Genomic DNA, 27392 nt, shown 5'->3' on the forward strand with positions numbered 1-27392 from the left:
ATTGTGTCAGAAAAGGGGAGAATTTCAGAATTACAGCTGAAAACGCCATCTGTTTCCAATGAATCCCCCATAGTTTTTCACAATGTTTTTGGCAGATCTCTGCCTGCAAATTCCTTCAAGCCCTGAGTGCTTGTTTTTGTTGGGGGAGGGGAAACCCAGTCCACAGAGGCGGATTTGTTCCTTCCAAAACTCTCCAGTTTCTTTACCTCTTTTTTTTTTTTTTTCATTTGCAAGGGGGGGGAAAAAGAGGAGAGAAAGCAGGAGGGAGAAAGAAAAGCTCTAAGGCTTAAGTCTCCCCATCTCTCTTTTTTTTAGTTTAGTAAAACTTTCCTTTTACTCTTTTTAATTTATTAATTTTTAAATCGCCTCTGCCTTTCTTTTGCATAACCGTAGGTGAAGCAGTCTTGCACACACATGTAGGAAATAAATAAATAACTGCTTTCTTTACGCCCTTCCTCCCCTCTTGCCCTCTTCGCCCTCTTCCGAAGGCGAAAGGAAAACCTTTCCAGCGCTGGCCCTCTGGACCTCACTTCTCCCATGGGACTTCCCAGCAAGGCTGGAAGCTGAACCCCCTGTTTTTTCTGGAAACTCTGGAGCTGCTCCCATATGTGTTGCTTAACGCCCTTTTCGGAGCGGTTGAGTTGCAAAGCGTCGAGGCTGTGAGATTTACGGTGCAAGAAAGAACTTGATAGGAGATCTGGCTGGCTGCTTTGTTTGATTCTCCCTTCAGCAGTCAAATAAGGTGCAAAGAACTGGCAGAACGAGGCGATCCGGAGCCCGCGGGAGTGGGGCGCAGGCGGAGACGGGGCTCCCCGTGCCCAGGGCTGGGAGCACTCTGGGGGCTTTTTTTGAAAGCTTTTTGGGGTGGGAAGGTAGGAAAAAAGGGGGGATTTATTCCTTGACATATCCTTTGCCCCTTTTTCCCTGCGCTTCCTGGGAATTTGTGGTTTCCCAACAGATTCCCAGCAACGAGGAGGTTTCGCACCCCTCCTGAGAGCCCTGGGTGAGCAGGGCCGCTGGAGGCTGCCCAGGCGGGCGCTCGGCGTGTCAGATCAGTGCCTCGCCGAGTCCTGCCCTATTTATTTATTTGCTTAAACCCCCCCTACACTCGCACCCCGGGCTGGATTCCCACTTGTGCTGCTCTCACACCGATGGCTTCGCCCTGCTGCCTCCTGGGCGGCCCCCACCAGTGAGTGCCCTCGGGCTGGGGGCACTGGCATGGGTCAGGATGATCCTGGGGCAGTTGGGGAAGGAGGTCTGGCCAGAGAAGGCCACTGCTGACAGTTTTCCTGGCAGAAACCCTGCTTGGAGCTTGTGTCAGGTCTCAGTGTTGAATGCTCACGGGCGCTCTCCCCTCCCATCTGAGACCCTGATTTCCTGGAGTGCTCAGCTGACTCCCCCCATCTGTGCATCCCAGTACGGGCTGTGCTGAGTTTTCTTGCAAATTCTTTTGTCCCCTTTTGTACTTCCAAAATGTGGCCCTGGGTGTTTTGCTCCAGGTGCATCAGGTTTTGCTCTCCCCCTCGTACTACGCTTTGGCTGTTCCCGTTTGTGTTCAGCTTTGCCACTCCTGCCTCCAAAAAAATTTGGAATTTTCTAGCCTTGGTCCATCCAGGCAATGGAATAGGTTCTAGATAAGGATCCAACCCACTGGGAGATGGATCAGATGAGTTGATAAATGACTTTTGTCTCAGTAGCAGGGAGGTGATCGCAGCATTAAGCTGAAATTGAGATGGGGGGCTTAGAGGCTGCTGAGGCAACACCCCCGCAATGCTGTGAAGGGGGAGCCCAACCTGGGGAAGGTGGCGGCAGGGGAGGAGGCGCCAGTGCGAGATGTTGTCAGGGCAGAGAAGAAGGGAGGGATTCAAACGTAAACCTGGAAATATTTTGGCTTCCCTGTTTTGTTGCTTGCTCGGAGCTCATCTGGTACTTGGAACAGTGAGTTCTTTGCCATTGCCAGAAAGGCTTGTCGTGGGGCTGGAAGGAGGCACCTTGTTTTTAAAGTAGGTGAGGTGGATACGTTGCTTTTTTCCACAGAAAATCATTAAATTCCTGGCCCTTGGTTACTGGGAACAAGGTGATATTAAGAATGACTGGATTTATCATGGGAGCAGCTGAGGTTTCTTTCTCTGTGGCCTGGACAGCTGTGCCGAGTCGGATGTGCACATGAAAGTGCTCACAGGGCTGGGCAGCCACAAAAACTTCCTGACCTGGGGGCTCTCGGGCTCTGCACCGACCTGCTGTCCCTGGAGAGCCAGGCTGCGGCCCCAGTGACAATGAGTTTTGTGGTCTCTCTTCTGGCTCCCTAATGGGCACATCCCATGAAATATTGTAGACTCCGGCAGGGCTGTGTGGCCCAAGTGAGCCCCTCCTCAGCCCAGGGAATCCCACAGCCAAGCCCTACTGCTCTCAAGGGATGAGTGTTAGTGGGACAGTGAAGAAGGTCAAAGATGAGGGCTTGTGGTCCATTTGGATGAGTGTGATTTGGTTTGATTTGCTTTTCCTCTTGGAGCAGACACCAAACTTGGAGTAAGGGGGAGTGTGGGAACCTAGGACCAAAAAAGCCTCAGGGTCCCAGGTGGTTTGAAGGGGGATGAGGTGAACTCAGGGCTGCTGCAGTCCAGAAGTGATGCGTGCTGGGGTGATAGGCAAGGGTTTTTGGAGAGCATGGGGGATGCTTGGAGGTGCAGCTGTGGTGGGGCAGGTGAAGGGATACCCTGGCCTTTTTCAGGCTGTCCTGGTAAATCCCATCCTGATCAGGAGCAAGCTGTGCAGGCAGGGCCCTGCTTGGCCACGCGCAGCATCCAGAGCACAGTTGTTAGAGGAGAGCTCCTAAATGCCTTTAAAAAGCTCTGTAGCCTGCACTTGGCAGCTACTGGGATGAAAAGAAGAGGATATTTATTCCCTTGTCCGTGAGCTCTCAAAATAACAGGGCGTTCGATTGTAGCCTCAAGATTGCTTTGCACTCAAGTGCAGCCCGGCTGAGTAAATCACTGCTCCACCAGCTGAAATTCCTGCAGCAAGGGGGAGAATTGAATTATGGCCAACTGCAAAACCAGATGCCATCCCCTTGATGAAGTCATCAGGCTCTCACTGCGGAGAACAAGCTGGCTCCGACACACACAGCCCTGGTAGGCACAGACTGAGCCACTCTGTCTGACTGTGCTGTGTGGGTTGGCCAGGGGCTCGTGTCCCACAGCCGTGGGGACAGCAGGTCCTTCAGAAGGGTGTCGAGTCCCACTTTCTGCTGCATGAGCGTCCATGGGAGCTTGGCCATTCAGTTCCCAGCAAGCAGAGCTATCGCTGACATACAGGGTTTTATGGGTCAGGCAGAGAGCAAGCTTCACTTGAGCCCAAAGAATTTTCTCCTCCCTCGGTTTCCTCTCCTTCCTGGACAGCTGTTGACTTTGGTCCCCAAAGCCCTAGTAATGATCTATGGCGGTTTGGGTTTTGGACAAGCTACCTTTTTCTCTTGCTGTGTGACACACTCCAGCTGGCCCTTTCTGAGATGACAAGGACATGTGGCAGGACATTTTAGGGATGGATCATGACTCTGGACTTTGCCAGCTCACAGTGATGAGAGTATTACTGTGCTCGGGATGGGAGTGGGGGAGCAGCGGGACTGGGGGTGTGGGTTCAGTTAGAAAGTTACTTTTTCTTTTAAAATTAAAACCTGAGCCCAGGAGGGGCAGCAATCGAATGCATTTAAAAATAAATAAACCTCTGAAGGTCTGTGGCTGTGAAGGACGGACAGATATTGAGGCTTCTGTGGGGCATGAGTGATGGGGAGGGAGTCTGGTTCTAGGTGGGAGCCCAGCCTGCAGGAAGGGATCCACAAGATCCCCTGCATCCCTGGGTGTGGCTCCAGCATCAGTCAGGTGTCCCCATGGATTTCTGATGGGCTCATGGGACTGCTGCCATCCAGCCGGGCAGCTGCCACCCCACGCCCTGCACAAAACCAACGCCTCCGATTGAGATGCCGCAATTTTTTGGCAGGCATTTAATTGTATAAATTTGCCTCATCCAGATTTATGTGCTCCAGGCTTTTCTCCATCTCGTCGTTTTGTATCTCATTTACCTCTGCGTTTGAAGGGTTGAAATTTCACAAGAGCACGGCAGGGATGATTATTCCTAGAGGGAATCCACACCTGTGAGCAGAAAGCGTTTCCCTGCCAGCCCCGCCGCGGCCTGGGCGAGGGGGAGGAGGGTGAGGGACCCACTGCCACACCTGGGGGGCCCCGGGCGCTGGTGGGTGGCAGCTGTGCCTTCAAAGGCACCCTGGGAAAACAGCTTTGGCATGGGGAGAGTGATGTCTGCTGGAAACCTGAAACACTCAGCAGTGGAGGTGGCTGGCAGAGGTGACCTTATCCAAGTACCGCTGCTTCAGAGGGAGGAGGACACGGGTGGTGGTGGCTGGGGGAGGAAGCTGAGGGTGATGTATCGTGCAGGGATGAGAGTGCAAATCCCCCTCTCTTCCCACTGGGCTCATCTTTGGTGAAACCCTTCACATCCTCTGTGTCCTCATCTGTAAAATGGACTACTTCCCCAAGGAGTTTTACCGGCTCTTGGGAACTCTTGGTGAAAACGTCGGGGTGCTCTTCATCTGGGAAAGTCAGGTGTGCAGCTCCACAACAGCTTCCCAGCCTGCAGCACACTGTGGTGCAGAGCCAGCACTTTTAGTGCCCTTCTGCAGATGGAGAGTCAGAGGAGATCACTTCCCTATTGCTTCCCTCCTTCCTCATCCTCCACCCACCAGCTCGTAGTGGAGCAAAACCTGCATCCTCTGAACCATCCACTGGTGCTGCTTCCTCTGAGCAGGTGAAAGCTCAGTGTTTGTGGCAAAGGCAGTGCTGAGGCATCAATTGCGGGAGGAAGATTTGAGAGCAAAGTCTGCGACCCCATTGCTGCATTGTCTGATTCCTCCTCTCAGCCCATCGTGCCTACTGAACTTCCCAAGATTTTCCAGTAGTTCTCAGAGCAGCATGGCCCTGGCTGCCACCTCCATGGCTGATGCCCTCTCTGGTGGTGTCTGCCCACTCTTCTCCCTCCACGGGGATGTCGAGGTGAGGCTGGAAGAGGAGCAGGGCTGGCCGGGGGGGGCTGGGGAGAGATGCATTTGCTCCCGCTGAGCATGCCGGGTCAGCGGTAAGCTGACTCTCCGAGCCAAAAGAGCTGACTAAGTGACAGGAGCCATCAAGGGTTCCTTCGGCAGCATCCGACAGTTTGTGCTGTAGCCGGTGAAGACACTGACTCTGCTTGTTTCCTGCCTGTACTTGCCCGTGTCTCTGCGACGCCTGGAGAGGAGGGATGGGGGGCCGTGAACTCAGCGCTGAGGACAAAAGGGAGTTGGCCGTGGCAGGTCCTCCAGATGCTTTAGTGATTGACACAGGTTGAAACGAGAAAACTCCATCTTGTGTCGTTCTTTTGACTTAAAGGAACTGGTTTTTCCTTTCCCCAGCATCCTCTTGAGCAAGACAAGGATTGGGTTAAACGAGGCTGGGTGGATTGAGGTGTGTGTGCTCTCTGGTACATCTAAAGTTACTCTGTCATACGCAGGTACAGCCTTTGCCTGGATTTAGTGCATGTGCTGCTTTTGCCAGTGGAAAAGAGCACAAAACCCCGGCCCCAGCGTGGAAGGTGGCCCCACAGAGCCAACCTCCCCACGCACACCCTTGCAAAATATGAGCCTGAGCTCTTTAAGAGTCAGGTTTATTTTTCTCCTTCAGTTCCCTCCTCCCGGTCCTGCCCCCACTTCAGTGCAACTGAAACCTGATCTAATCCCTTTGCACATGGGTAATTTATTGGTCTATTGGGCTTTTCTTGATGGCAAATTGCATTGTCTTTCTTCCTGGGTTGAGGCTTTGGAGCAGTTTGCTGCATTCCTGCAGCTCTTTTCTCAGGGCTGATCTTTCACACCCCCTCTGAGCACAGTCAAATCAGTTTTATTGGGCCTCTTTGTTATGCAAACAAGGCAATAATAACCAGGCTATTATTCTGCAAGATTGTGCTTGATTAACAGTTCAAAGGAGGTCGCTGGAAGAGCCCGGCGCTGCCTTCCCGCACAAATCCTTTCACCAAGCTTGGGTCAGGTGGCCCTTGGGTCTTCCTCACCCCAGGGTGCCCTGTAGGGCTTCGGGAGAGCTGCCCCTGCCCACGACACCCCATCCATCATCCCTCAGGGCTGCCGATGGCACCGGTGGGCTCGTTTCTCTCCCTGGTGTGACAAGGCGCCGGTTGATCCGTGTCATAAAATAGAATCACAGAATGGTTTGGGTTGGAAAGGACCTTTAAAAATCACCTTGTCCAACCCCCCCCTGCCATTGGCAGGAACAGCTTGGATGTTTCCACGGATGGGGCACTCGCCACCTCTCTGGGGCAACCTGTACCAGTGTTTCAGCACCCTAATTGTAGAAAGTGTCTTCTTTATATCTGATCTGACAACCCTCCTGGGCATCAAGATGTGGCACCAGCATGGCCACCACTGGGGTGGCTCATGTAGACTTCCAGCAAAGGGCTGATGTTCATTCCCTCAGTTTTTGCTTTGGACTCCCGAAACCTTGCTGGAAGGAATCCCTTCAGCCATGTTTTAAGCAGCAATGTGATTTATTTTTTTCTAACTCTTTTGGGGTCATTTTGGTGCTGGTGGTGACTGCTGTCCGCCTGTGAGCCGAGCAGCCCACATCTCCTGGCAAATGTTGCTGGTATTTAGCACCTCAGAGAATCGTGCCTTTCCTATTGAGGTGTCAGCATAAATATGTTTATTTAGATTACTTAAATAAATATGTGTTTAGGAGCCTAAGTCTGGGTGCTCAGATCTGAGGCCAAAGGTAATTACGTTTTACTGTGTTCTCTGAAAAAGCCTTTTACTGCATGTGTGAGGCTTGCACATCTACACTTCAATCCATGTATTTGGAAAAACGCAGGATGATGTATTTGCATCACATGTGGGTGATGAAATACTTTCCAGCCCGTTAGTAGATATTAAATAACATCTCTTAGCAGTGAACACTTTAAAATTAACAGGTCTGGTTAAAATGCAATCAAGAGTCTTAAAAGAGTTGGCTTTTGCTTACTGAAATTAATTTCCAGTAATTCTCTTTGTTAGAGAAATTACAGGAGAATAGATGAAATGTTGATTTTGTGCTAGTTTTCTGAAAGCTCGTGATTTGGGTAAACGAAATCCAGGTTACCCGACACCAGCTTAAGGGAAAATAGGGGGGCACTGGTAATTAAGTGCTATTAAAATTAGATGTGTGCATGTAGTATGTTTGAACACTTAATTTGACAGCGAGTAGTGTAATGTACCGATGACAAGGGCAGAGCAGCAGGACTGGGGTCGTGTGATAACCCAAATGCCTGAGTGTGTGTTTGGTGATCCACGGGATGCTTTCTCAATGGAGGACCAGTTCTCTCCAAACCAGGAGCTCTGGAAAAGGTCACATCTCAGTGCCTGCTCAATTCAGTGTCCCGGTGAAAGGGGCAACCTCGGGAGAGCTGTGAGCGTGTCCTTTATCCATATCGCCTGTCGGTGTGGTAGGTTATGCAGGAAACAAGGCTGCTGGAGGGAGGTCTGATGGTGGGGCTGGGTAAACACCTTCCAGTGAGAACTTAAAAGTGCAAACCGTTTAGCTTATCTGGAGGATTGACAAGGGACTTGATTGCAGTGTGTAAATATCTTTGTGGGAAACACACCGGGTTACTAACGGACCTTTTACTGCTTTGGAGAAAATCGCTGATTCTTTTTATGTCCTTACAATGAAGTCAGATAAAATCCACTTAGAACCAAGACCCGTGTTTTGTAAAGGTGATAAACTCCTGAAACAGGCTGCCGAGGAATGGGGCAGCTTTTCAGTCTGCGCAGACCGCAGGAATCCTCGTGGGAGGTGTACCTGAACAAATGGGGGGCACTGGGCTACACGGGGGGGCCGCCCTAGTCCAGGTGGTTCTGTGATTTCCTCTGGCTTTAAACTTTCCAAACCCGTTGGTTTCAAGATAACAAAGGAAATTTTGTCTCTGGTTTGAGTGCCACCAAGGTCTTGAAAGGAGATGATGGGGAGTTTGGAAGGTGGCTGGAGGGGTTGAAGTCACCTGTCTATGGGATGAAGGACCCTTTGCCATGGACAAGAATTCACCCAGACCTAGGGATGTCTCACAGATCCCAGGAGAACCTTGCTGGGTTCCTGCTTGAGAGGGATTTGTTTCCGTGCTAAGTCATCTGTGGTTGAAAAACAGATCCATTGTGAGTCGATGGAAAATAGATTATGCGAAATTGAATAAACATCGTTTCTTGGCCTGGGTACAAATGAGCCTGCACCGCTGTGCCAAAGCTGCTGCCAGAGGGGAGAGGCAAGGCTTGTCGGGAGGGGTAAGGGTCGTGTTTGCTCTCCTCCACAGCCTTTGTTGGCCGTGGTCCCTGCCCAGCAGTGTGAGGGAATCACCAAACCTGGTGGCTGCTGGTGAGGTTGGAGAAATGTCCATGGGAAAGGCCAGGCATGAGTGGACGGGGAGGGTGCGCGGCCCCTGAGCTGCCCGCGGCACCTGGCCTGGGAGATCGGGCCTTATATGGGGCCCTGAGCGAAACAGCGAGAAGGGGACGGGTGCCAAAAACTGGAGCGATAACATCTCAGAGCAGAACGCTCCCCCTTCAGGCCCAGGGAGGAAGGAGATGCGCTTCCCTGCCCTCCGTTTTGTTGGGATTTTTCAATTCAGTACCTTATAAAGTCATGTGTGACCCTGGACAGAGTGGCAGCGTGGGATGCTCAGCACTGGGCTGTGTTTTGTACTGAGTGTTGGGGGGCTGTTTTGCAGAGCCCACTCTGCCTATAGGCAGCTGCAGCTCATGCCTGCATCTCCTCATCCAAGTGAATGAAGCAAGTCCTGAAAGAACAGGGGGCTGTGGCTTTATTCCTGCTAAAAATTTCCTCTCTACACAGCAGCTGAAGGGCTGGAGCAGCCAGGTACTACTGCATCCTGGACTCTGCTCACAGGATGGGATGCTTTGTGCAGTGCATCCTGGTGCCTTACTGCGCTGTGAGGTGTGTGGGTCCTGTGTGTCCAGGGATGTGTCCTCCAGCTCTTCCTGAGGCTGTGCTGGCAAGTCTGTCTGCAGTGACAGTGCCTTCTGCCACATGCAACCTCAAGGCATCCTCAAGCTGTACATTAGCATAACTACTAGGGAGCAATGACTTTAATTGCCTGATGCCACAAGGGTTTGGGATAACCAGCAGTGGTGGCACTGGTCACACTCCTTTGTGCTGTTTTGACTCCTACCTTCCACTATGATAGTCCTGGAAAACCACAGTCCTGGAATAAATGAGAGAGGGATATGAAAGAATAAATACTTTTAAATGTTTTCCATGCATGCAGAAGACTTAATAGCAATGTGAGCCTGTGTCCCAGGTCAGAACCTTTTTGTTGAGTCACCTCTGGTCAGTGATGAGTTAAAGGCTTTCCACAATGCTGCTTGCAGGTTTAAATGGGATGCTGCCAAGACCAAACAGCTCCTGGGTCCTCGGTGCTGTTGCTAGCATCTGAATTTATTAAACATGAATTTTAAAACTGTGAGGAACCTGTCACCATTTCCTATTTGCACTTCACTCTTCTTGGAAACAGAGAGGAGACAGGCTTATTTCTCACAGCTGAATTGCTTAGTGTTTTATAGTCTCAGTCTCCCTTTCTGATTTTCTAGCACCAACTCTGTTTAGGTTTCCATCACTGTGATGTTTAAAACTAAAACATACTGTTTTCCCTGAAACAATGCTGGGTTTTGTAACTTTCTTTCTAAACAAATCTGAAATGCTTTTGGCACATATGCCTTGCCAAGCTCATTCTAAACAAACCCCGAGACAGGAATATATGGGTACGCCTGCGAGAGGCACCACAGTAGCATCTGGAAATGGTGGGGCTTTTCTTCTCCTCCTCCTGCTGCCTTTTGTGCCTGAGCCCATCCTGTTTCCAAGCACTCCGAGGGGGTCGATTAAGAGGAGAGGAAGGAAAATGCCATGAATTTTAAGTGGTGTGAGCCTGGGTTCACCCAGCAAGACTCCAAATTGGCAGGGGCAGAGCAGTGTCTGCGACAGTTCAGCGATGGCCAATGTGCTTTTTGCACAGCTGCTTTCCAGGCTGCTCCAGGGAAGCCACACTGCCCCAGGGAGCAGACGTTGCAGGGGGAAAAAACAGGATCTGAATTTTCTTTGCCTTCCTCCTCCTTGCCAGGAAGCACCGGGGCTCCAGCTGAGCCTGGCAAAGGCCTCGTAGCCTCTGGCTTCGCCTCCGCCTGAGCGATGCACGGCGGGTGGGAAGGGGAGGCGGGGGCTCACTGGCATCCCCGTACCTGCCACGCCGGTTTTTCTCCTCCACCTCTTGTTCTCTCTCAGCGGGCCGTGGTGGGGAATGGGCTCCCAGGGCTGGGCAGAGCCACACAGCAGCCAAGAAAGAGGTTTTTTTGGCTCCTGCTTCTTTCTGGAGGCGCAGGAACACGGGCAAGCATTGCACCCGTCACTGCTGCAGCCATGGGGATGGTGGGGGGGCCTCTGGCTGTGCTGCAGGGTGGGTCACGGTCCTGCTCTATCCTGGCGTGTGGCTGGGCACAGCGGTCGTGCCAGCACTGGGTTTTCCCATGCCCATGAAGGAGGATAAGGAAGGAAGGCAGATTTTTGTGCTGGTAGACCTCAGTCTGGACGCAGCACCCAGAACCTCATGCAGCACAGAGCTTTGAATGTCAAACCCTAAAGAGGCATTAAAAACCCCATTGCATCTTCACACCACATTAATGGTCCTCCCTTATCGCTGCTTATGAATATGTCCCATTCTTCCACGCCGTGGTTTTCCCCCAGGAGCATTCATCTAAAGGCTGGGTGCTCTTTCTCTTTTTGGCTTAAATTGGGGCAGACTCTGTTGGTTTCTTTGCCTTTGATGCATGAGAGTTGGGTCATGTGAGAGGGTCACGTCTGGTGAGTGAGTCCCATCACGCGGTAGAGCCGGTGTCATGAGTTCGGGCCGCGGGAGGAGGACGCAGCCTCTCACCGGGGGTAGAGCTGGGTGTCCCACAGGCGAGCACTGACCACCTTGTGTGCCTTCCTCCCCTCTCCTGCAGTGACGTCTCCATGCAAGATCCTCAAGTGCAACTCTGAGTTCTGGGCGGCCACGTCGGGGTCCCACCACCTGGGCGCGGAGGAGGCGCCCGAGTTCTGCACGGCCCTGCGCGCGTACGCGCACTGCACCCGCCGCACCGCCCGCACCTGCAGGGGAGACCTGGCCTACCACTCCGCCGTGCATGGCATAGACGATCTCATGGTGCAGCACAACTGCTCCAAGGATGGCCCCACGTCCCAGCCCCGCCTCCGGACATTGCCCCCCGGGGACAGCCAGGAGCGCTCCGACAGCCCCGAAATCTGCCACTACGAGAAGAGCTTTCACAGGCACTCGGCCACCCCCAACTACACCCACTGTGGGCTCTTTGGGGACCCCCACCTCAGGACTTTCACGGACACTTTCCAGACCTGCAAGGTGCAAGGGGCTTGGCCGCTCATAGACAATAACTACCTGAACGTCCAGGTCACCAACACACCGGTGCTGCCTGGCTCCTCGGCCACTGCCACCAGCAAGGTGAGCCTCAGACATGTCCCCAGGGGCTTCTGAACGGCTTTTCTGTCCTCCATCTCTTCCCCCGCTTGCACTTCTCCTTGGGGAGGGTAAGATGGAGCATGAGCTCCTCTGAATTAGAATGTTTGTCCCTAAATATGAGAAGTCCGTTCTTCTTTTATCCCCAGCCTTGAGTGGCCTGTGGTTTCTTCTTGAGCACATCCAGCCCCATCATGGTGAGCAGGCTGAGGATACTGCAGCTCAGGGGGCCATCATGGCCAAGTGGGGGATTTCAAATTAAGAGAGCTCCCACCTTGGAACTCCAGATTGCTGAACAGCCAGCCAGGAATGATGGTAGTACTTCTTGGGGGACACCCAAGGCCCAGGCAAACCCAGGACTGCCCTCTAGGGAGGCTAGAGCTTGCAGGGAAAAGGCTGGAGGGAGCTGAGCTCCTCATGCTGCCTTCCCATTTGCCCAGGCTTGTAATTGTCTCTGTGGTTTGCAGCCAAGTCAAGGCATTTTGTGGGGAACAGTCTGTTCTGGAGGTGCTTTGACAGCCTAAATAAACATCCTGAAGGTACGAGGCAAGCACTGAGAAAACCCAACTGAAAATGTGCTGCTGTCATAAAGCAGGACTTGTGTGGCACGGCCTCAGCTTCAGGAGAGACCTGGAGCTGAGGAACTGGTGTGCTACCCCATGGTGCACAAGCTCTAAAGCTAACAGGGCAATTTTTGTGCCAAAAAAAAAAGGGAGGCTCAGCAGGAGGCATCTTCTTGCTTTTGGAAAATGTCCTGTCCTGCCACATCTGGGAGTTCCACGTCTTCTCCCTATGTGTTGGGAGAGAAGCATGTGTAGGATGGGCTGCTTCTCAGCTCTGGATGTGACCTCTTTATCCTGTGCTGGAGCTTGCATTGAGGTTTTGACCTGTCCCTGATAAACCTCCTAAAAGATACGCTGAACTCCTTACTCGCTAAAAGACATCGAAACCTGCTGAAGCTTGCAAGTCTGGCTGGAGGAAAGTGGTCCTTAAGGACCTGCTGGGATTGCAGGATCACCATCTTAATTGAGCCTTTTCACTCCTTATCTGCCTCACGGGCTTGTGGTGAGGAGGTATTAGTCATGAGATGTGCAGCATGAGCTATGGAGAGCACTGCTGTGTCATGGCTGGAGGACTTTATGCTGTTGGAAAGGGTGGGAGCACTCGGCCCATAGGGCTCTTTGTGTTCTCTGCTCACTTCTCCAGCCCTGCCTCACTCTGGCCAGGTCTCAGTCTGCCCCTCCATAGAACCACAAGGAAGGAGATCCGCTTTGCCACTTCTCCCTCACAGGCAGAGGTGCAAGAAGAGCAACTCTGCAAGAGGTAGAAGAGGAAGCATCGTTTGTGTGGGAAGAAGAGCAAGTTGCTCTTCTTCCCATGCAAACTCTACTGATCCTTCTCCTCAAGTCTGCCCCATAAAGCCAGGTCAGCAAGGGAAGAGCAAGTGCTGTGAGGTCCTTTCTCTGGCAAGGGACCTCAACCAGGGGTGAGGTTGGGCTCAGTTTGTATCATAGAATCACAGAATTAATTAAGGTTCGAAAAGACCTCTGAGATCATTGAGTCCAGCCAGTAACCCAGCACTGCCAAGGCCACTACAAAATCACCCCTAGAAGGGCCATCCCATGGGAACACACTGAACACGTGTGTGCCTGTGTGGTTCTGCGTGGTTGAGGTAGAGCATGACATGTTCTAAGGCCCACAGGGGAAGAGTCGGTTGGTCTGTGAGTGGCCAGAGAAGGGAAGAGGTCCAGCCCTTGGGATGTAAATGTCATGGGAGTGAGAGAAGAAGCTCCACTGCCTCTAAAGGAGTCAGGGCTCATCCCCCGCTGCCATCTGGCAGCCCTGGAGGCGAGGCAGTGCTGCGTGCACAGGCATGCCACCACAGGCCTGGGAGTAGGGATACTCCACCCAGCTCCAGCTGCAAGGAAGATCCTGCGTTAGGCCTGGAGATAACCTTGCAGATCCAGGTGGTACATTCAGTTCAGCCTTTGGGTCTTGACTCCATACACCCTGTCCATATCCCTTTGCTGGAGCAGGATGACCATGTCTGGGTGGCTAAAATTGGGGCTTTTAAGCCTGAAGCACCTGCCCATGAGCTGAAGGTCTCTCTCCCATCCAGACTCAGCATCCAGCTCATCCACCTTCCACAGCACTCCTGGTGGCCGGCTATGTCCTCTCAGGTGGTCATCACTGGTTGTAACCCTGTCCTTTTCCTCCCCCACAGCTCACCATCATCTTCAAGAGCTTCCAGGAGTGTGTGGATCAGAAAGTGTACCAGGCAGAGATGGACGAGCTCCCAGCTGCCTTCGCCGACGGCTCCAAGAACGGTGGGGACAAGCACGGAGCCAACAGCCTGAAGATCACCGAGAAGGTGTCGGGCCAACACATCGAGATCCAGGCCAAGTACATCGGCACCACCATCGTGGTGAGGCAGGTGGGGCGGTACCTCACCTTCGCTGTGCGCATGCCGGAGGAGGTGGTGAACGCCGTGGAGGACCGAGACAGTCAGGGCCTCTACCTGTGCCTCCGTGGTTGTCCACTCAACCAGCAGATTGACTTCCAGACCGTCCGCTCAGCTCAGGCCACGGAGGGTCGGGCTCGCAGGAAGGGGCCCAGCCTGCCGGCCCCCCCCGAGGCCTTCACCTACGAAACGGCCACGGCCAAGTGCAGGGAAAAGCTGCCCGTGGAGGATCTCTACTTCCAGTCCTGCGTCTTCGACCTCCTCACCACGGGGGACGTCAACTTCATGCTGGCTGCTTACTATGCCTTTGAGGATGTGAAGATGCTTCACTCCAACAAAGACAAGCTGCACCTCTATGAAAGGACACGGGAGCTGGCCCCGGGCAACATGGCTCCCACAGGAACACATCCTACCCTCTGGGTAGCACTGCTGTGTTTGAGTTGGTTGTGCTTGTTATAGAGGTTTGCTCCATCACACCATGGAGAGCAGGGAAAGGGGAGCAGGAGGGAACCAAGGATGAGATGGAGGTGCTGGAAACCGCACAGGTTGTCCTCAGACCTCAGTCTCTCTCTTGGCTGCAAGTCCTCCACCTTCCCAGCTCTTGCCTGGGAGGAACATGCTGCCAATGGGACCAGTCAGGAGTTTTTGCTGGACTGTACCTTGTCTGGACCTTCCTCACCTCCCCCCTCCTCCTGCTCCCAGTAGAGTGGGTGCTGAGGAACCCTTGTAGCTCCTCTCCTCATAGCGCTCCCCCAGGTCCCAAAAATGCACATGGTGACTGTGACACTGACGTGCATGAACGTGGCTTTGTCTTCGGAGGCCAGAGCCCGTGAGGAGGGCACGGAGCAGCAAGACAGGGCCAAGCCTGGCCAGCACAGCAGGGCTGGACATCCTGATCGCCATGGCCGGACTCTGCTTTTTGGGCATGTCCTGCCCACAGCCCTGTTGTTGCAGAAGGTGATGCAGAGGGCCAAAGTGGTGGGGGATGATCCCACGCTTGCTTAGCTGCTAGTGCCAGGCATCTTCTGAGTGGAAGGAGGATGTGTTCCTCAAGCCTTGGCCTGCATTTGCTGTGGTACAAAGGGCATCTCCTGTTCCAACCAGTCCATCCGGCTGATTCACTCAGTAGTTTTATTCCTGTCTCCCTTGTCTCTGCCCGGACCCACCGTGGACTCTTGATAGCAGTGGGAGAAACCTGGCCAGTATTCAAGTGGTTCCTGCAACTTCTGCCCAGCGTTGGATGAGTTTCTCACAGCATTTGCTCTCTGGTCCCCTAAAACTGGCAGCAGGGCAGCTGCTCAGTGGGAGACCCAATCCACACATCCTTCCAGCTCGGCCTGGCCCTGGGGTGGAGCAGGAGTGTGGCATTCCTTTTTTGCTGCTAGGTCTCTGCTCTGCTCCCCATCCTGGGGCCGCGGCTTGCAACCCCATTGCAGACCAGTTGCACCTTAAGCCGTTCTGGGCTTGAATCAGAAATGGGGCAATGTTAGAAATCCAGCCAGGAGACGGGACGCAGCAGAGGACCCCCCCCAGCTGCCTCCAAATGTCTGTTCCCTGTCTCAAAACCATCAATAGTCTCCTCCACCACATAATGCTGCCCATCTCCTCCTCTCCATGTTCCTCTGTGGTTCACCCCATTGCTCACTGAACAAATCAAGACCACCTTTGGTCTGCGCCTTTGAGACCTCCTGATGGGTTTCCCCTCCTTTCCTCAGGGGGAAGTTTCCAGAAACAAGCCCCCAAACACGTGTCACATTTGGGGGCACCTCTTTGCTCTCAAGGGAGGTCTCTGGGCATGATGAGACAAGCTGTAGCACCAAAAGAGGTGGGAACAGGCTAGGTTTGGCTGGTGCCAAGAGGCAGCCTGGTGTAAATACTCAGCGTGACTATTCATTGTGTCCTAACAGCTCTAGAGCTCCATTTGTAAAGCAGCAGAGAAATGCAAACTTGTGTCAATGGATGTAATTTATATTGTCTCTTTAATATATAGAGCCCTGGCATTGATCTCGTGTGACTGTACAGATGAAGAGATGTAATTGGTTTTTAAATGTTTAAGGAAAGAAAAGAAACAAAAAGATGTGTTTACTACTTTGCTCCTTGCTTTGTTTGCTGGTGCCCCAGATACTCTGTTTAGGGAGATTTTGAAATAAGGATATCACAGTTTGGAGACTCTGAGGGGAGCAGCCACTGGACCATGGCACAGGACAGTTTAATTTCCCAATGCACTAGTTGTTCAGCCAGGCTGATTTGGACTTTTTATTTCCTTTGTCCAAGAAAAAAAACCCCAAGTTTTTATCTTCCCTAGAAATTCAAAACTCAAGTTTTAAAAGCCAAAATTTGTCTCTGGGTCAGAGGAAACATTTGTTTCTTGCAGTGTTGCCCCATATCTAACAGCAGCTGTGCGCAGCATCCCTCTGAAGACATGGTGCTGCTTGAAAGCTGCCTGAGCTGGCCCAGCCACAGTGTGCCAACAGGTCAGTAATTCCCCTAAGACTTCCCTTTCCTGTAAAACAATCACCCCACGGCACAATGTGCTGTGGTTTAGGGATGGTTTCCACCCAAGGAAAGTCTGGTTATGGCGTGGCTCAGTCCCTCTGTCCAGGTGGGTGCTCCAGTGGTGGCCGCTGGCGTACAGTGGTTGGGGCATCCCTATTTTAGAAGCAAACAGTGAAGCACTTTATTTTGGTTGTGTTTGACCCAGTCCTGGTTAAAGGTGAAGTGTGGCCAAGAAGGACCCGATACTTGGAAACAAAAGAAAAAAAAATACTTAGGCAAAGTGAGGGGGCATTATGAAAAGGCCCCCCCGACCTCCTCCCTGCGCTGAGACCCTCGGGAGTGTCACCATATGTACATACTGTAAATTATTTATTGAGAGAAACGCAAGTAAAGTTTGAGGTTTTTTGACAATAAATGAGTGGGTCTCAGTTTGTTCCCGGTGTGTTGCTTGGTGCTGTTCCCCACGTGGGATGTGAAGGCTGCCCCATTTCAGCATTCACTCCCAAAGCATCTCTCTCTCACCTCTAACCCTCAGAGAGCTCATTTCTGTCCTGAATTCTGCGAATTTTGTTCTGGGTTTATCTACAGCCAAGTGAGAAAAATGAAAAGGGGGTTGGGGAAAAAAATATAGATAATAAACCATTAGAACCTTGCCTCACTGGTAAAGCAGATGTGCAGCAATGGAGTCCAAGTGAGTACCATCACCCTTCCCCTGCTCACCCCAGCAGATTGTGTCCTGCATCTGGTAATGGTAATTCCTCCATTCCACCTCTCCTGTCCCATTTGGGTTTGTTGCTGCCCTCTAATGAGGAAAAGCAAAATTGCAATCTTTTTTTTTTTTTGTTTAATTTTCCATTTTTGAAATCCGAAGGACTTCTTGTCACAGCAGCTGGGGACAGGGACATTCTGAGGGCAGGTGGAATACCAGCACCAACTCAAAACACACATTATTTGGCCGAATCCATGCAATGGCCCTGTGGCACCTCGGGAGGTTCAAACTGCTCTGCAGACCGTGCTTCGTGGACAGTGAAGTGCAGCCCCTCAGGGCTCCAGAGTCACATCCCATCGCCCTGCAATGGACCACAGCTCAAGTGCCACTGCCTGCCATCTGGAAGGGGTTTCCAGCCCCACTGTGGCTGTGCCTGCCCATCCCCTGGCCTTGGGCCACTGCCTCAGGTGGTCTGAGCTTTGCATCCGAGCACTGGGGGTGAGCAGCCGCTCCACACACCCGGCTGTCCTGTCCGGGAACAGCCACAACCGCAGGATATTGTTGTTCACCAAAAATGGCTTTTCTTCCAGGAACCGGCTGCCCACTCTGGCAGAGGGTCCACTCAGAGGGTCCACTCTGGCATAAAGCACAGCAGGGGGGCTTCCCAGCCTCCCCATCCCTTCACTGAGCTGGGTGCAAGGCAGGGCTGGAGGTCCTGCTCCCTGTGCCGGCATTGCCAGACACCTTGGGTCCCCTTGCCAAGGTGAGCCAGCAGGAGTGACTATCCTGTGCTCCCAGTCGGAGCCCCAGCCCTGCCCAGCACCCTGGGATGGCCATGGCACTGCATGGACCACGTCCTTATGGATGATATGCTTCTGTGGGACTGACTGGACCTGCCTGGCAGTGAGATGTGGGGTCATTTCTCCATCAGCTTTGAGAAGGATTTAACTGTTCTCAGTGTGGTGCTGTGGGGATGGGTGGGCAGGGGGATGCTGGGCTGAGCTGTGCCAGAGAGATGGTGTCCCCGGCATCAGGGTGCCCATATCCTTGCCTGCCTCCTTAAATTAAAAAAAAATAAAATTAAAAAAATCACTGGCCTCAGGTAGATTCACCCCCCTGTGCTCCAGGCACGTACACCCAGACCAGCTCCCTGCAGCCCCTGTGCCTCCCTCCAGCCGAGCCCCTCTCCCTGCCGCAGCCCCATGGCTAACAGCCAGTCACTCTTTCCATTAGGAAATCCATTTTTCAGGAGCATATAACTCAGCTGTGAAATTTCACTCTTGGCTGAAACTTGGCTTAGCGGCAGAGAGGCTGGGAAGGGCTGGACCCAGTGGCTACAGGTGTGAAAAGTGCTTTTTACAATGAGCTTTTATAACTTGGGAGAAATGGCTCCAATCCCTGCTCCCTGCCCTGCCGTGTGGGCCTCAGCATGAGTGGTGGAGGGTAACAACCAAAGCAAAGCAGCCCACTGGGTGCCATCACATCCCACCTGGGAAGAGGCACATCCTGTCCAGGAGGGGCCAGAGACAGAGGGGAGAACTCCACCAACTCAGCAGGAGCAGAACTCCTTTTAGAGAATGGGGAATTCTCCCCAGAAAAGGTCAAAAATAAGTTTACATGTGTCCAGAGATCCAGAAAATATGGAGGCTGGATAAACACATAAACTTTGGTATCATCACAGTGAAATCCTGGTGGATATGGGTGAGGGAATTCCTGGCTCCTCCTGATCAGGTGGAAATTCCCATCCAAAAGGATTTCCAAGTCTCTATCACTGCGGACTGCGAAACTACATAAAAGCAGCCAAGAAGAACATGCTTATTCCTGCACAGTGAAAATATCCATAGTGGTTTGCAGGAAAGGGCCCTGTCATCCCAAAACAGCCCCAGTGTCAGGCTCTCACCCCCTCGACCTGCCTTTGTACCCAGGGGCCGCAGGACCCCCCAGAGACACCATGCTGGGGCCGTTCTGAAAATCTCAGTAACACTTTTTAATATACAAGAATCAAAAGTACAGCAGTTTTACAAGGTAGGAAAATTTCATACATACTATATAAACAACATATTTACATCAGAAATCACTAGGACAGTGGCATTTCTTTCACAAATATAAATTAATATTAATTACTGTTTTTAGTCAACAGGTTTAAAAGTCCGCATTTTTTACAGTAGGAGTCCTTCTCTCCCTGGAGGGGAGGCAGAGGTTGGGAGGAAATGGGTGAAAGCAGAATAGTATTTTTGTGAGGATCACAAACCGTTCACGCAAGGACTTCGGTGCGTTGTTACGCATCCAATTTGGTTGGGACCACATCGCCTGTCCCCACAGCAAGTTTTGGTCTGCAGGACTTGCAACATGTGAATTCAAAACTTTACACCATTTCCAAAGAGGTCAGGCTATTTTTTTTTAATAAAAGCCCATCAAAATACTAACCCAAGTTAGTACTATTTCCTGCAAAGAGGCTGGAGGGAATCCAGCAGCCGGTTCGGAAGGAAGAGCTGTACCAGGTGTTGACACAAGCACCACAAGGAAGTTTATGGCTGTGGACGTGTCCCCTCTGATCCCACTCATATCCAAGTGATTGGGTCTGGTCATGGTCCCTATGCTGAGGGGACATAAAATGCATGTGTGTGTGCTCAGGGAGAACTTTCTCCCAAATCTCATTCTCCAGCTTCACTAAAACCAAACTCAGCAAAGACCTGCCCACCACAAGTGGACAAAATGATGTGCCTTCAGCATCACTACGAAGTGACAGCAGGGACAACTCTCTGGTGGACAAGAGTAAAGCTGTGGCTGTTGCACAAGAAGGAAACCCAAACCAACCTCATACCTGGAACCCACGATGTGCAGAAACCCCCACATCTGGACACAGAAAATGCTTCTTGCTGGGGTTCAAAGTTTTCCAGCACCAACCCAAATACTGGCTGGCCAGTATTACCTTTGCTACAAGAGTATGGCACAAACTTCCCATCATGACAGCACCGCTTGGGGACAAAAAGAGCAATTCTCTTTGCCCCCTCTGAGGTTTCTTCCATTTTCACATTAAAAGCTAATACCTCTGAAAAGAAAGGACCTCTTTGTTGAATACCACAGGCTGCAGTCACAGCTTAGTGGGAAAAGCTGCGGAAACATGCTCTCTCCACACCTCCCACTGCCTGGCAGCTCCAAGGGGGACTGTGGAAGACTTGCATTAACCTCACCCTGCACAGGTAAACACAAGTGTAACACTTTCTCAGGGCAGCAAGTGCCCCTAAGGAAACAAAACTGCCCTGAATTTGGTGGAAATCTTGCAAAAAAAAAAACAAAAAGGAAGAAAAACCCTTCCCGTGTGTCCCATTAAAGCAGCAGGCTCAGAGGGAGTGACGGCAGCAGATTTCCAGGGATACGCTGCGTGGAGGGGACATGGGATATATTAGTGTTGGTTTGCATGCGCCTTCCAAGGCACTGGCTGGAGTCAGGAAACCAGCCCTGAACACCCACCTGCCCTCAGTCTTTCGGGGAAAGGACATCACAGCTTATTAGGGTCAAATACTGGCATCTTAACAGGAGGCCCAGCTTCTATCTCTCATCAAAGAGGGGAGTCTGGAACAGCCTGGTCTTTAACACTGAGCTCTGGGAGGTGACGCATCCCCAGACACCACACTCTGGGCAGTCTCTCTTTTGGGAGAGCTTTGTGGTGTCCAGGGAGCTCCAACCTGAAAAATAATCACCCAAACTACTTCTGGCCAGCAATCTGTGCACAACCACAGCAGAGTCCAGGCTGGATGCTGGTTTGCATCAAATGCTATGGCTTGAATACTTGGAGTGTTTGCCCTGAAGTCCACTGAACTGGGCTGCAGACTCCTCTTTTCCCTCTGCCATGCTGGGCTCTTAAGACATTTTCTCCAAGGATCAGTCCTGAATTCCTTATTTGCTCCCTGCTCACTGAGGTGCTAAGTCTCCAGGCTCATTTCCAATTTAGACAGACAGAAGGTCTGTAAGTGCAGGTACTTTTAGCAATTCTGAGTCACTGCCAGAAAGGTGGCAGGAAGGTGACTATTCCTGAACAGTGGATTCCTATTTCCCTTTGTTCTACCATTCTTTATCCTTCAGTTGCAGTAAAGGTTTGTGATCACTGCTACGTGAAGCACAGAGAAAAACTATTTGCCCAAAGACCAGAGCACTTCAGTGGGGGGGAGATTGGAAGTTCCAGGATCCCCACATGCCCAGAGCCATCTTTTGATCTTGCAGCTCCCAGCCAGCACCTGTTAGTTCCTGGACCACCCAAGCTGCCCATGCCAGAAGAGAAGCGTTCTGTTGTGAATTCCTGATCCCTGTCCACTGGGAAATACTGTTCTCACCCCGATTTCTTTACTACTGGTTAGAAGTGAACTAAGCCTTTGCTAAGGAAGTCAGTCTTTTTTTCACATATCCCAACTCCCGCCCTCCCCAGAGTCAAGATTTGCCAGTTCCAGCCCTGGAGATGGGAGGAAGATCACCCCCAGCTCTCCTGTTGCAGGGGACAACAGAAATCAAAGCAGAGCCAGTTTCTTGAAATGGATAAAGACATGGAAATGATAACATGGCCAGGAAAGTGATGGATTGTCACCAGCATAGCTCACTCTGCAGGGACAGCAAGTCCCTCTTTCAACCAAAGTTGGCTGCTGAGGGTCTTTCCTGTCCCTCTTTGAATACATCCTCCCATTGCCCCATGCTGGTTACACACAAATCCCAGCCCAACCAGTTTATCCTCAATCCCAAAGCAGCATCTGTCACATAACGTCAAGTTGGAGCAGGCTCACAGCCTTCTGCACCATCCTAAGCAGCACTGATCTGCCTTCTCCTTCTGAGGAAACACTGGCTGGGGAAAATTCCCTTGGGTCCATTGGACTGAGGAAAACAAAAACAAAACAAAGACCGAGGCAGCAAGGCTGGTTCCATGATAGAACAGTTCAATGGTAAAAAAGGGGAAAGGAAACGGGAATCCAAACCAGAATCAAGAATTAGGGAAAATCTTCCTCCACCCACTCCCCCATAATCCTCCTTGACCCAGCCAGATGATAGCAGCATGTTCAGAATTTCTCGTTGCTGGCTTGGAGAAAGCAGCCACCGCCACACCAATCCAAGTATTTCAGACGTGCGCTTCCCCCTCTCAGTCTCTTTATGCTTTCCGAATGTTCCAGTTATAATCTGGATTGTTTTTCTGTTCCAATGACCTATCCAGAGGTGACCTGTGATCGAGAGGTGACTTGGAATCGTGGGGGGATTTCTGAGAGGGGGGAGAGCGAGGGTCCGACACTGCAGGGTGAGATGGAGGGAGGGGCTGTTTGTAATCTCCCAGTTTGTCTGTGTGGAAGGACCTGTAGTGGTCCGAAGGTCCTTGGCCATGGTATCCCATGGGCGGCCTGTGATCAGACATCCGTCGGAAATCCTGCTGGTGGTAGTTCTGAGGCCTGAAGTCATCGGATCGTCGACGCTTGGACTCGTGGTGGTGCCTGCGGGGGGAAAACAAACGGATGGAGATGAGTTTCCCAAGGGAAGCCTGGCCAACACGGTGCATCCTTTCGAACTCCTCCCAGCCTGCCTGAGGTGGAAGGGAGTTAATTACCTGTCATAATAGTCTCGGTGGCCCCTGTGGTCTCGGTCGCTGTTGTACTGCTCGTACGGCCTCTTGCGGGAGAGGTTGTTTGGTCTGTAGTTCCCGGAGCTCCGGTGGGGATCCCCCCGCGACCGCCGGTCCCCGTAGTGGTGGTCCTTGTACCAGTGCTGCTCGTACTGGTGGTGCCTCTCCCCACCCCACATCTGGTTGCTGTTGCCACCATAGTTGAACTTTCGATCCCTCTGCCAGTCTCCTCGGTCTGCCACGAGGAAAGAGCACCTGTAAGTCTCTTTTATACTTTAGTTTAAGCCCATTACTTTGCTGAATTCTCACAGAAATTGTAACTATTGATGCCCCTTTAACCTTCTCCTCCCTAAACTACGTGGGCCCAATTTTCTTCTTTGAATTTCTTTTATCATTATTCTGACAAATCTTATTGTGTCCCATTCTTATATTCTTTTCCTCAGTACATCGTTATGTTTTCTAGTCCAGCAGTAAGTACAATGGTAATATTTGTTCTATCCCATCACCTTTACACGTGACCAGTCACAATCCCCAGAAGGATAAGTGTCCAGGAGCATTAGGTTAGAAGGGGTGGTTTCTCCTGGCTTGCCAGCACTAACCTGTGTTGCTGAAGTGTCTCTTGTTTGGGTGGCCATAGTTGTCACGTGGGTGCCCGTGCATCTGCTGCTGGGTGTGGGAAGGGGGCATATGGATCTTCTGGGAATGAGGATTGTGAGGCACGTGAGACTGGGACATCACGGAATCGCGGCTGGAGCCTGAAGGCTCTGGGCGGAACGGCTTCTTCATGCTGGACGTGTCCTCCTTCTTTTTCTGCTCCTGCAAGGTGGAAGAGAGGGATACAGCTCAGCTGGTCTTCCATCAAAAGATTTGGACTCCGTGTGAAATGGCCTCGTCTGTCAGGCTCTGGATTTTCCTGCCTCTTTGAAGACTTGGTGAACCAACTGTGCCCGAGCACGGTGCAAACATGGTAGAGCACAGGCACGGTTTTGCAGCTCTGCTTCTACACTTATTTCTACAGGGCAGCATGCCAGGCTTTTCACTCTAAAGGGCAACTCAACACCATATGCCACACCAAACAATGCTTTTTCTTGGTCAGAACAGCCAGGACAAAGTGACCAGAAATGCCACATGAAAGAGAAGGCAAATGCAGCCAGACTGTTTAGATGTTGAGAAAATCACACACTGACAACAACAACTAAGAACACCCACGGTAAGAGGCAGAAAGTATTGGCACTTTAAGTGCAGCAACATTTAAAGACAGCAATCAAAGGAAAGGCACTTCAGCTCTCACCTCCTCTTCCTGTGATCTTTTCTTATGAGCCATCTTGTAGAGTTTGTGTAGTTTTCTGGCATCAAATTCTGTGAATTTTGACACAAATATCCATAGGTTCCTAGAAGGACATGAACATTTTCTGTTAATTGCTACATCAGCAGTTTAACTGCCAACTGCTTCCAAACCAACACCAAATCAATTTGACCCCCTCTGGAAAACAGTCTCAACCCAGCACAGGACAGGATGATCAGGAGGGCTGGAACCAAGTTCCTCAAAGTAAAATAAAGAGGTTTGCAGTGGTTTATCTAAACTACCTTTGAAATCCAGGTAAATGAAATCCAACACTTGCAGAAAAACCCCTCACCTGGGACTGGCCATGGAAAACCATCCCTGGAAGTGTTCAAGGCCAGGTTGGTGGGGCTCTGATCAACCTGGTGTAGTGGAAGATGTCCTTGCTCATGGCAGGGGGGTTAGAACTAATCTTTAAGGTCCCTCCCAACCCAAAACATTTCATAATTCTTTAATTCTATGGACTGAGTGGGCTAGAGAACACAAGATTTCACTGGTTAAATAACAGGCAAATGGCACATTCACTCACATAAAACTCAGCAACCTCTAACTACCATTTCAAAATATCCTAGACCAGCCAAGGAAAACAAAATGATCCCTCACCTTCTCCATAGCTTGATGTGATCCTGGTCAGTGTAGGCTTTAAGGCACTCAGAGATGCGATCACCAATTTTTAGGAGGCAGTTGCGTGTGTGCTCCAGCTGTTCTTGAACTGTCAGTCCTTTATCAGGTTTATCAAGCTGCTTCAGTGCTTTTTTGACTGGTCTCATCCTTTCCTTGCACTTGAAAGAGCAATAGAGAGGAGAAAGTGATTAATTTGGCACAGGTCTCTACACTGTTCCCCTGTTAATCAGAGCTGCAAGAAGTTCATTAGAACGAGATATTAGCTTTATCTGACCATTAGACAAGGAGAAATCAGCTATAAAACAGCAATTTGTTAGACATGCTGCAGATAATAATCAGGAAAAGACAAGAGTCTCCCCATCTCCACTGCCTCTGCCTTTTAGAGGGGAACAATTTGCCTTGCAAGCCATAACCACACATGGTCTGCTCCCACACAGATCCCACAGCAGGTAGAGAGGCATATCCAAGTATCCACCCACTGAACCAGCAGCCCCAGCTGAAGGAGAGCTCACTTAATCCTGTTCATCCCTATATGCAGTCACTTTAATGCTCCCTTTTACCAAAACTGGCAGGCATGAGATGAAAGCATCTTTTTCAGCTGTACACATCAACACTGGGCACAGACAGGAAATCAGACAGGTTTCTACTGCCTGACTGGACCTTCCATGTATCACAAGAGGGAAAGTTATAGAAAAAGACAAAAAATAACATAGACCTGAGGTGAACATACAGCTTTGCGTTAAGAGAACTGCTTTTAAGAAGTGGTATTTCAGCCAAGGAGAATCTGCCATGACAACTTTTACTAAAAGGCTATTTTTGCAACGAGCCTTGTGGGCACATTTGCTGTGAGAGCATTTACACAGCTCTGTACCTCCCAGAGCCATACAAGGTCACCCTGTAAACTCTATTTCCCTGCCTGGAAGAGCCCCACATGGCTCCTTGGCTTCTATAGGGAAAGGATTGCCACATAAGGCTGCAGGGTCTTCTGTAACCCAGGGCTGCCAAATGAGAGGTGGGAATTTACCAGCTGAAGCAGAGAGCTCTTGTGCTTGCTCTGCTGACACGCTACCAGTGGGTAGCACAGAGGCTGGTGGTCAGATCTCATCCAGGATTGTCCTGCCCTGCTCTCAGATTGGCCAGAGGAAATCCCTGTGGGGCGCTAGGAGAGGGTTCACAGCCTGACACCTACAACATGTCCTTCTAAGCAAACCCCAACTGCCTTGGGCTGGACTCTCTGCCACTGCCCTCCCATCTCCCAAGGAAAATACTCACTATGCTGAATGTTTCTTGGTCCAGATCATCATCCTCATCTTCGCCAATGGGGATCGGTTCACTCCCTGCAGTAATGTGGACGGGACCTTGTGATCTCTTCCCTTTGCTCCCAGATTTGGCCTCTCCACCTTTAGGCTTTACAAGGACAAATTACACACATCACATGATGAGCAAGACTGCAGGATCCCAAGTGATCCAACAGCCTCTGCACTATTGTTACTGGCAGTTGTTAAACCCTGGGCACTGCTCCTACAACTTTCCTCCCAGAATCAAAAACTGTTGAGCTGCAATGGCTCTATTTAGCTTTACATCACCCCTAAGGGAGCAGAGGGAAGTCAGAGCCAACAGTTTGGACACGAATATGATATTCACACTCATGGAGAGAAAACCAAGTGCTGAAGACTTGGAAGAGAGTGTAAGTGAAAGAATATCCCTCCCTTGCAAAGGACAGAGCTCAGGGTAGTCTCATGTCTACAAGGATCTGCAACTTCATGTGATGTCACTAGTTCTCAAACCATGGCCTGTTTATGTAAAATTTTACTTACATGACTTATCTGCAGTCAAAGCCGTACCAAATATCACTGGAAAGAAAACTTTCCCCTACATACTCAACAAAACTTCTTGGTTTGCACTTATGACCTCAGTGTCAAAGCACACTCACATGCAGCACATACCTGTTCCTTGGACAGGTACTTCAGGTCAGTGTTATGGGAGCTTTTACTCCCCTTCCAATTTGAACCCAGCCTCAGGGCAGTTGCACCCAAGATTCAAGAGACATTTTAGTCTCCAACATACCAGGGATGTTGAAACACTCATTCTGGTTGAGTCCTGAACAGTGACAATGACAACTTTTCAGTCTTGATGGTGTGGGCAGTTGGGTCATTTGGGTGAGTTTAAATTAAAGGGGAATAAAGACAAGGAGCTGCCAACTCTGTGATAAATCACAGCTGAACAGAACTTTGATCTGAGTGCTCCAGGCTCTTCCCCTGTTCTTCCTTAACATCAGCTATGTGGCCATATCACTGTCACAGGGATAGCTGTACTTTAAAGGCAGACTGACAAAATCTCTTCCTTTTTGCTCATGTTCCATCAACCTTTAGGACATACTGCCTTTTTTACTTTTTATGGCAAGAAGGGCTGCAAACGGGATACCACCTCACCCCCCAGTGCTTCATTGATGGCTCTTCACACAGGGCCTTCCATGAATCCTAAGTCTCACAGTTTGTCCTTCTGCTCAGGGACTTTCCTATCAAACTGCTCCTGAGAGTAC

The 27392-nt window shown here is 51.0% G+C and overlaps 2 protein-coding genes across 7 annotated transcripts in view; one reads left to right on the forward strand and one right to left on the reverse strand.

Annotated features, from left to right (window-relative positions):
• The window catches only part of RGMA (repulsive guidance molecule BMP co-receptor a), a 25273-nt gene extending 8279 nt beyond the window's left edge, over positions 1 to 16994 (forward strand). Inside the window, exons 3-4 of the mRNA XM_029958839.1 lie at positions 11096 to 11607; positions 13847 to 16994. Coding sequence (XP_029814699.1) covers positions 11096 to 11607; positions 13847 to 14542 — 1208 coding nt within the window. The 3' untranslated portion in view covers positions 14543 to 16994. The remainder of the gene's footprint in view (positions 1 to 11095; positions 11608 to 13846) is intronic.
• A 2260-nt stretch (positions 16995 to 19254) lies between these two features.
• CHD2 (chromodomain helicase DNA binding protein 2) overlaps positions 19255 to 27392 on the reverse strand; it is an 88073-nt gene continuing 79935 nt past the window's right edge. For all 6 annotated transcript variants that reach the window (XM_018069664.3, XM_018069665.3, XM_018069667.3 and 3 more), the window contains 6 exons: positions 26123 to 26257; positions 24830 to 25008; positions 24176 to 24275; positions 23484 to 23700; positions 22870 to 23119; positions 19255 to 22756 (listed from right to left, as the gene is read on the reverse strand). In XM_018069664.3, the coding sequence (XP_017925153.1) occupies positions 22423 to 22756; positions 22870 to 23119; positions 23484 to 23700; positions 24176 to 24275; positions 24830 to 25008; positions 26123 to 26257 (1215 nt within the window). In that variant the 3' untranslated portion in view covers positions 19255 to 22422. The remainder of the gene's footprint in view (positions 22757 to 22869; positions 23120 to 23483; positions 23701 to 24175; positions 24276 to 24829; positions 25009 to 26122; positions 26258 to 27392) is intronic.

This window comes from Manacus vitellinus, unplaced genomic scaffold (assembly GCF_001715985.3).
Source record: "Manacus vitellinus isolate BGI_N305 unplaced genomic scaffold, ASM171598v3 scaffold_16_pilon, whole genome shotgun sequence".
Taxonomy (NCBI): domain Eukaryota; kingdom Metazoa; phylum Chordata; class Aves; order Passeriformes; family Pipridae; genus Manacus; species Manacus vitellinus.